General features: G+C 33.9%; 1 protein-coding gene across 9 annotated transcripts; it reads right to left on the reverse strand.

Moving 5' to 3' along the window:
* Positions 1–279: 279 nt before the first annotated feature.
* On the reverse strand, positions 280–7,890 carry LOC147501834 (UDP-D-xylose:L-fucose alpha-1,3-D-xylosyltransferase MGP4-like). Of its 9 annotated transcripts, XM_086606834.1 has the most exons (9): positions 7,577–7,890; positions 6,846–7,010; positions 5,088–5,303; positions 4,257–4,527; positions 4,072–4,166; positions 3,626–3,693; positions 2,664–2,788; positions 2,503–2,556; positions 280–1,050 (listed from the first exon to the last, which is right to left on the reverse strand). In XM_086606834.1, exons 2-4 carry the CDS (start codon positions 6,906–6,908, stop codon positions 4,318–4,320), a joined length of 489 nt encoding a protein of 162 aa, XP_086462960.1. In that variant the 5' UTR covers positions 6,909–7,010; positions 7,577–7,890; the 3' UTR covers positions 280–1,050; positions 2,503–2,556; positions 2,664–2,788; positions 3,626–3,693; positions 4,072–4,166; positions 4,257–4,317. The 9 variants fall into 9 exon arrangements, with proteins under 9 accessions (XP_086462960.1, XP_086462954.1, XP_086462957.1 ...); XM_086606828.1 differs by having other exon boundaries at positions 4,072–4,527; positions 6,846–6,928; XM_086606831.1 differs by having other exon boundaries at positions 2,664–2,741; positions 4,072–4,527.
* Between the last annotated feature and the right edge of the window lie 2,130 nt (positions 7,891–10,020).

Consider the following 10,020-nt stretch of genomic DNA (forward strand, 5'->3'; position numbering starts at 1 on the left):
CAAACTGAATGAGAATGGCCAAGAAAAACATTTGTAATATGATACTTCCATTACAACAATGACATTCAAATTTGTCAAAGTGAGCAATGTCGGTGCTAGTAGACTTGGTGTCAATGATCCCGACTTCATTATATTCCCAAGTTTACTTTGAAATCCCAAAGCTTTTTCATGGTTATCTGATTTTTATCCCAAATAAAAACTTGAACTCCTCAAAAGAGGACCACATTTTATTGGTTGAAATTATTATTTGTAAAGAACACCCCAGATTTAGATTTGAAGTTGACACTATAAACATGAAGGAGAAAAAAAGGTTATACATATTGTGATGAATATACTTAAATTGCCATAGGCCACACTGTAAAATACTGAAAATAGTAGTTGCAAAACTACATAACTTAGTTTACACTGAATGATAAGAGATGAGAGCAAGTTGCATCACCTTCAAAACTTTGATGGAGACAATAAAGAAATCATGTTGAGTGATTTCACAAATGTAGATGTGACCCTTAAAACGAATATAAAGAAGACATAGTGTAACGGAAATTGAAATTGGAGTAGCTGTCACTACCGCTGCACCATGAAACGACGCCATAAGGAAATTAGGGAGGCAAATAGCAATCTCAAACTTACACTATACAACATTGTGAAAAACATGACTAACAAATACACTTGATTTCCATTACTTAACCTCATATGTTTGGAAGTGATATTTATTAAACAACAACAAAAATGATATAAAATAAGCCATGTTAGTGAAAAAAATATATATATAAAATAAGCCATAAGAATCGAAGCAATGGAAAATTTGAATGCCTAGAAATGGACCGAACAAACCAGTAGTCATTAGCTGCAAACTGAAGTGGTTCTAAAAGCCGAAATAAGAAATTTAACACCTCAAACACTATATGCTATAGTTCTAAATTGAGGGCACCTTATGACTTTTCATTCAAATATGAGCAAATGAACAAATGTTATGCTGAGAAATCAACCGTTTTGGCTCAATAAAGCAATGTATAACATCACATGCACACAACTGTTACTCTTCATGCCCTGCAAAGGTTAACAAAATCAAATAAATACTAACTAAATTTTCAACAATTTTTTTTGAATATGCTTACAATGTTTAATTACAGACTCATTGCTAAAATATCTACAATGACCAGAAAAAGACCTACATCATTTAACCAAAAAAAAACCCCCACAGAGTGACTAACATTGGTTACTTGAAGTCCATGAACTATTTGCATTACTACCTATAAGAAATGAACTTTCGCATATTAGCTTACGAAGGTGTTCCAAGAAACGGCATTTAGTGATAATAAGGATGGGTTGCTTCTTTGTAAGCAAACATGAGAACATGTAAACGTATGCTCGCTCAGTTTCATTCACAATTCGAGCTCAAATAAACTCTCACAAACTAAACTAACAACCCCAAGAAGATAGTACTTCAGCTTGGACAATAATCCATTGCAATGAAGTATAAAAGATTTGGTCCAGAATGGAAACAAAATTACATAAACCAAGATCCTTCAGGGGAAAAAAAAATACAGAAGTTTAGGACCATATAGTTGTTGCAAATCTTGTCGTTTTCCTTTAAAAACAAAATAAATATAATGGTCTAGCATGATATTTTATGCTGGATTCTCCACTCTACAGAATTGAAAGCTTAGCAAGAATATAAAGCAAACTATAAATACAAATATGTAGAAAATAGATTCTCTATTTAACATTTGAAAATTTTCATTAGAGATTGCAAGACTATTTAAAATGATGACTTCAAGCAACAACATAAGCATCTCCGCTTATTCTCAGCACCATTTAGGCAATAAATTAAATCTAACCCTGTTTCTTGTAGGTGCATGTTTAACTATCCCTAACTACAAACTCCATTCAAAGGTAAACGATAAGGTGTAATGTAACCAATATGAAAGATCAGAACACTACACAATTTCAACTCCAGGAAAAAATAATGTCAAACAAAATTAGCATATAACTTGATGCCTTGACCATAACGAATTCAAATCTTACAAAGCAACATATTCAAAAAGGAGGGAAAATTAAGATAAAGGGAATCAAAGCCACAATTAAATAGAAAACTTTGTGAAAAATATGTTTTTAGAATTAAGTTATGCAAGCATGCCATAATAGGGAATATCAGTGATTGAAGCAGTAACCTATTGTAAAACTAAGATGATATGCATGCATGACTTCAAACAACAAACTCAATCAAAAACTATCATACAGTTATATGAAAAAATGTAACACCAAACTTGAATAATTGTTTTACCACAATTTTCTCTGAATTAAGTCAACTAAACTCATAAGAGCACACTAACAATTAAAATGGGAACTGGTATAGTGTCATTTAAAGCTAAAACGTTAGCATCACTTAATAGAAAGAAAAAATAATAATCGAAGTCCACAAGTGAAATTAATGATGATCAGTGAGATTCAAATAATAACACGACACAAGTTAAGGAAGACATATGGCAAAGAAGATACCTGGGTGGAACCAAGAGATGGAGGTTTATGACTTTCTCCATAGTTCACCATACCCTACAAAAAGTTCAAGGGTACACAGTCGATCAACATGAAACACTGAAACTGGTCAAACTCAATTGACCATTGGGCATAGAAAACTAAAATAACCATGCTAAACCTACTTCTACAACGTGCTTTTTCGTGGATCCAATGGTTCTCACCCAATCTAGCTCCACAATTCTATTCCCTCCACTGTCCACCTAAGCATATGAACACGGTCAACTCGACAAGTTGAGTCATTGTACGTCTGCATCACTCACCATGTCCAACCCCACACATTCCAAAACACACATCATCAATTTATGACACCACCAGTATAAAACTGCTAACATTTCTTCGGTGAATGAAGAACCACATAGCCTAAATATCCAAAATGCATGTGATAACAATGCTATATTCCAACACATGAAATGACATAGTGTATATGAGGTGTTTTCTGTTGGTTTACATGTTTCATTATGGTATATAATAGATCAGGAACAAAAGAATGCTTGACCAAGACCACCGTAAAAAGGGAAAAACAGCCCCAAAAAACAACATAAAAAACAGCAATAAGTGAAGGGAAAAAAGAAATAAAATACCCAATGTCTTCTAACTAATATTTTCATGTGTAGGGGAAGACTATCTGAGAGAAAAGGTGTGCATAACCCAATGCCTTTTGACTAATATTTTCAAACAACTCTTAAGCAAAGGAGATACATGGCTATGATTAATCACATGCTTTATCAAATAACTTGTGATTAAACATCTCATATAGCTTCCATTGTTGAAGTTGATTTCTTCATATCCATATCTCTAAAACCAACAAATTCGTTGTCCGCCTATCCCTTGAAAATTTTCATGAAGTGGGCCAACAATCCACATGTGCGTAATTCCAACCAAATATTCACAAGCGCTAATTTTTTTTTATTTTTTTTTTTTTTTTTTTTTTTTTCATTTTGGACCAAATTTTTCTTAAGTTGCAACGAAATAGAAGTAATATGTCTACCTTGCATAATCAATCAACCAACAACTAACCTTTATGACCTTTTTTCTTTAGACTTTTTTTTTGTACACAAAAGAAAAGGTAGCAAAGGATACGTACCTCTACAACTTTGTTGTGTTGTCTCTATGAAACTCTATGTCCATTTCTTTCTCCGTCCCATCACAATGCTGCAATGAAAGGAAGAGAGCAAGCTCAATATTTATTAAACTTAATTAATAGTCAAGCTAAATAATAATTAAACTTAAGAGTGCATATAACGACATTTTAAATTTTGTTTCAGTCCATACTTCATATTTCAGACCTTACTTTGTCCTTCAATATCATTCTTATAAGCAAGGCATACAGTTAGCAACTCCATAACCCCATACTTCCAAATTAATGAATCTACATCATTGGAATCAATTCTAAACATTTCACATGGTGTTATTCCTAGATGTATTGGGTTATGGAGTTGTTAAGGGGTTTTGGATGCATTGGCATAGACTGCCTCTTCTTATAAAGTCTAGCAAGTATAATTATATACTGGTTAAAAAAGTAACTCCTACATGATCTGCAAGAGAAAGCAGCTTCAATTCCTTCCAGTTAACATTCACACCTTGTATCTCTCATAAGCACAGGAAGGAAACAGCAAATAGACACCCTGCGACCAATGATGAATATAACTGCCTGTTATTTACTGAATTTTCAAAGGTATGCAAATTGGACCCTTTTAACATCAGCAACCAATGACCTGGCAATTGTGGCTTAGTGGACGAAAAAAATGTGTACTTTGTTTGGTGAATAAGGTCATTCTATACTCTACCAAGGGGTGGTTCCTGTGCATGATCATCCACCAACCAGAGTCCAAAATCATGAAAACGCTTTATTTTCTTGTCAAAACCAGTGATGTAATTATAATGGATGATAACATGCTGCCCCTTGGTTTCCTGGACCCATGTCTGATTCTTGAAGTACAACCCTCCTGAAGGGAATGCCACTTGAGGCAACAAATACAGATCGACCTGCACTAGAAAAGTAAACATAAAAAATCACACACTATTCAAAGAGAAAGAGATGAGGCAAAGCCACAAAGGTGACAGTTTCAGAAGTTGTTTGCTAATTATGTGATCCAATGCAGATCATCCTAATTTGACTTACTTTCTTGACGATCAACCAAATGATGAACCTAAGTATCTCACTTTCACCTCATGAGTTTGGGAGAATTTTTGCTTCTCTATTTTCCTTTTGTAATTCTAGCATCATGAACTCAGAAATAAAGTGGTTCAAATTGTAAATGAGCTACCGGTTACACAGACTGAACAATCCCAAGGATCCATCTCAAGTATATCATTTTTCATCTTGAACTCCAGTCGATAATGAGGAATAACATTTCTATTTTAGGAGATGTTCTTTCCTTTTCGTTATCCTAAAAACAGAAAAAGGTTTATTTATAATAAATGGACAACTACCATATACTCACTCCATCAAACATTTCTCCCATTCCAATTCAAATCAAACACCGTACACCATACAACAAAAGTATAAAACGTGGGGAAATAGCAAGAGAAAAGAAATTGAGTACCTGTCGAGCAGTTTTATTCAAATCCCAGTTGAAAGCGGGTTGGTGGTTAGACTTGACTTTTCTGGACCATGGCTGACCCTGGAGTTGTTCAATCCACTTCTTCATTACTTGCTTCGCTCCACTGGTGGGACGCATGAAAATCATGCAGGTGCAAATATAAGTACGACCTTTGTTTCCTGGTGGTGGCAAATCTAAAGAGTGCTTCAGAGGTTTCACCTAACCATATGAAGAAGGATAGGAGTAAGTATTGTGACAACAAAAGGAAGAGGCGTATGTATCCAAGTAATTATGTTGCAGAAAGAAACATTTAAACAATACAAAAAAAATAAGACGATGGTCAGGAAGAGGTTTATTTTATGCTATAGGTTATCGATCTAATAGCCCACAAGTACGTTCGTCTTACAGGCTCCTTCAATGTGTAAGGTGAAGTACTACAGCCTTGTTAGCAAGGTAAGGGTCTTCCCATCTTCATCACTGAAGAATTTCTTAATTGTGCTCCATAGGAAATTAGATAAACATAAATTAAATTATCCTTTCAGCTAACTTGCCTAATCTTTCAATGTGGTAATTCTGTAATGAAACAAATCAAACAGTAAGTCGAAAATAAAAATTTTAGAAATCTTGGGGTTTCAATGAAACAAATAGATGAAAATTAGGTATTGAATTTTCAAGAAATTCAGCAAAACCCACTGACCAAAACATGAAAAAACCAAACCCCAACAATGAAATCTCACAAAACTCAAAATCTTCCGAAGAAGAGCTTGATAGAGATTCCCTGTCAAGAACCACATAGATGACTTGAGGATACTCAAAGAGGTGATAGAAAATTTTCAAATGTCTAATCTATTTAAATGTACCTAGAGTCGACACCTTTGATAAAAGTAGAGAAGATTCTACATTTCCCATCAGTAGATGTTGTTGCAAGAAGTATCTAAAATATAATGCACACATTTGAACATCAGAAAGAAATTGTTAATTCTCACGCACTTAGCTGAAATAGTTGCAAACTAAGCTGCTCCACCACAAAAAAAAAAAAAAAAAAAAAAAAAAAAAAAAAAAAAAAAAAAAAAAAAAAAAAAAAATTGGGATACAAATACAATGGACACTGACTACTCAACGTCTTGACGAAATAATTCAATTTGCAACCAAGCCAAAAATTAAATAGAAACGTGAAGCAAACATCAAGGCTTACTTATCAAAAGACCACTCTATTACACACGAAAACCCTTTGTCACAATGAGTGAATGACCTCTATCGATTACACGAAAAAACCCACATAGTTATTGAAGTGCACAAACTATCAATATTGCACAACAGGGGAAAAGAAAGACGTCTGGTTTCTTCGCATTTAAAATCGGTATAAATGGTAATAAATTCGGCATTAATGTGAAGGCCTTAGTCGCGTACAATTGAATAGTGGCGTGTAGTTAATTTCCGACTTGAATTTATACATACATCCTTAAAGGCACTATATTATCTTAAGGGTATAAATGGTAGTAAATTTTGCAGTTCGCATGGTAATAAAGTGCTGCTAATGTGTGTTATGATAGTAGGGCTATTGTATTTCTTTTTGCACTAAGTGATCAGAAACTTAAGCCTATTAGGTTAGGGCATCTAGACCAATCCTTTTCAATGCCGCCCTTTGATATTATGGTGCACGGTTTTACGATCGATTGTATTCGTGATAATTTATCAAAAGATTTTCATTTCAAATGTCGATCAAATTAATTTGAGAGAAAAAAATACAACTAAATTTACCTCAATATAGCTTGTATCAAAGAGATTTAGCTTGAGCAGTAACATGAAGTCCCATATTATCATCTACTTCCTTTTTCACCGGCCTAAAAAACCCATCAAAACAAATCAACTTGAATCTGATCTGCACATGATAGTTGAAGCATTCTTGGTTTTCATAGTGATAACCTACAAGGGTCAGGAAGGAAGTTGAGTATTATGTGCTTAAAGCATTTGAAATAACTGCCATGGGAGTATTCTAATATCTTAGGAGCAAGGGGATGCTGGACTGGGCATCCGCACCACAAAGATTTGGAACACCACATCGCAGTACCAGTCATTACATATTTATATATGAAGAATGTCATAAACTATAATGATTTTTTTTTTTGTTTTTTCTATAAATTGAAACTATAATTACTCAGTACCCTAAACTAAGACTTTGGTTCCCTTCCTGACCACAAGTATATGTCCAAGGAAGCTCTCGATCTGTGTGCAAGTCCCAACTACAACATTCACTTTCGGTGTCCCCCCTAATGGACCATCCAAAATTTTAGTTAAACTACGAAATATGGTGAACTTATCCCAACTTGAGAGAGGTGTCGGAGCTGTCATTATCAGGAGGACTTCCATTGTTGGTGACAGAGTCTGATGACTGGCCTTCCTCAAAAACCACAATCTCAGAGTCTCCAGTGAGCCAAAAATGGATCTTCCATTTAAAATACAACTAATTCAAATTGGGGAATGATATATACCTTTTGTCTTCTTGAACAGAGTTTTGGTGATGCAAGTAAAATCTCTTATTGCAAAATTCCCCCAACAGATCGAGAAGCCTCAATGATTTGAAACCATCACTAGTTTGTCAGATTGGCAACATCACTCGTTTGATATTACTAACAAACCGATTTGACACAAAGGAATTATTGAACATTTGAGAACTAACAAATCAAAATTTGATAAGTATGGAAAATTGGAACCTGAGTTTTTTAAGAGGAGAAATTTTGATTTTCTTTTTCTTTTTTTCCTTTTGATTCTTTTTTAGTGGGCCAAAGAGTGGGAGAGAGATGGAGAGGGAGACGGAAAAGGAAAGGATTTCTATTTATGGTAATTAAAGCCATCATTTATATTTATTTATGAGTAATAAATACATGGCGTACAATTGAACATTGGCGTGTAGTTGACTTTGGACTTGAATTTACACATACATCCTTAAGGTACTATGTAATCTTAAGGGTATAAATAGTAGTAAATTTTGAAATGATGAAGTAGTCCTTCTTAAAGGCATTGAATAATTTGTTTAAATATTTTATTAAGGGTATTTAGTGGTAGAAAAAAGACTGGTCCAATTTAAATGTTCATGTTAATTATGGTGTACTCTACTAATTAAGATTTAAAGATTCTCAAAAAATATTTGAAGATTCTAGTTCTACTTATGTTCCAAAAGTTATATCATTACCATACTGATTTTGTTAATAAAAGAGCAAAAATAAGGGGTAAATTTGAAAAAAATGGCGATAAAAATACAAGTTTGTCTCCAAGTAGTAGTAGATATATTTGGGTTATATAGCCCTTTTGGTCATTCCAATAATGGCAATATTTGCACTTGGTTCAGACTTAATCGTTTATTGGTCTTTCGGACTTGACCACATTGATGACATTCTATAATATTTAAATGGCGAAATTACCCTTATGTGTTAATGAAATCATAGTACAAAACTACAAAAAACTAGCCACGCTGCCTGCTCTATGGCCGGGCTTGTTAATTTTAGGCATGTTAATTTGACTTGTGAGGTTTAATATCGAATGAAATAAAGAGCAAGCATTTTCCTGTTAGACAACAGTTTGTTACGCAAGGCTAACATGTAGCTCTTGAACTTGAACATATATACCGACAACAATCATTCTCTGATAAATTATAAATACTAACTGATATGTACAATTCAATATATATCGCCACGTCTTCAAGTTACTACCTCCAAAGTTTAAACAATCAAACCATAAGCGAGCACAAATCCAATTCCCTCAATGAAGTCACAGTAAATATTATTTTCTAGTTTACTCTACTAATAGAGAATGTTTATGTCCATCTAGCTCCAGGATTGAGAAGTCCTCATACATGTATGATTCGTCCTCCACAAATCAATCCTTCCCACCACTTAGTCAAGCTACTTTTTGCCTTATCAAATAAGATTTCAGTCACATCCCCTTCAAAATCATTACTTACAACAACCGTCGGGATGCTCCTATCGAAAACTTTCATAATCGTCATCAGAGAATGAAATTGTATTGTCCAAACCAAACTCCTATCCATGCTCCCATCTCGAAAGTCTTTGGTAATTTAATTGACATGCTTCCTGAGACACCTGAAATAAAAAAGAATATTTTTCGTTATTAGATTAATGCTCAAAACACTTACGATCCTAAACTGAAACTGAGTGGGTAGCTTATGTTCAATGATAAAGTACTAACCTATTATTATTTTGTTAGGCTTAGTCTTATAGAATGATATGTTTCTCAACTTGGCACTGTCAAAATCATTGGTTAAGCATGAAACTTGTTCTTAGGTAGGTTCTAATACTAAAATCAATATCCTCAAATAAGCTTTTCTTTTCATCAAACAATACATACTAAACATTACCTTGAATTCGGCCAACTGGTACCTACTCAGGATTCTACATGGCAGTTAAGGATCATATTGCCAATATAGAGCTACTGAAACAAACTATGACACAAACCACACACGCCATAAACATTTGGAAGTGTTCATCATAATATCCTTTTTTTTCAAGTCAAATAAATGTAAGATATAGCGAGCTCCACTCCAGTAGTACAAACCAAACAATGGCAAAAAGAATGACTCTGAATAACGGTTTTCCCTTGTAGCAAGGAGTGATGCTGGTATATGCATGGTAGGTATGAGTGTATGACCCTCAAGACACAAATGTATAATACCAACACACTTTCTCTTCTCATTACAAAATGTGATTATGTGATTATGTGATCATGATTAATAACTAATCATGTAATCATACTACAAATGGGACTTTTTATTATATACAGAAGAAGTGTTTAATATAAGTTTCATGCAAAAACAGTTTTCTGTAGTTAAATTAACTTGAAGGATACTCTCGAACCTGCCTAATAGCATTTGGGTTCGTTTAACGGCTAAAGCGCTTCACATACTGCAATGACCTCTCAA

Source organism: Coptis chinensis, chromosome 4 (assembly GCF_015680905.1).
Source record: "Coptis chinensis isolate HL-2020 chromosome 4, ASM1568090v1, whole genome shotgun sequence".
NCBI lineage: Eukaryota > Viridiplantae > Streptophyta > Magnoliopsida > Ranunculales > Ranunculaceae > Coptis > Coptis chinensis.

Coding starts and splice junctions, on each gene's coding strand:
- LOC147501834 (XM_086606828.1), bottom strand. CDS start 6,908: ATGATAATATGGGACTTCATGTTACTGCTCAAGCTAAATCTCTTTGAT. Junction 5,304..6,845: donor TTGATACAAGCTATATTGAG/GTAAATTTAGTT, acceptor TCATATGGTTAG/GTGAAACCTCTGAAGCACTC. Junction 4,528..5,087: donor TGAATAAAACTGCTCGACAG/GTACTCAATTTC, acceptor TTTCTAGTGCAG/GTCGATCTGTATTTGTTGCC.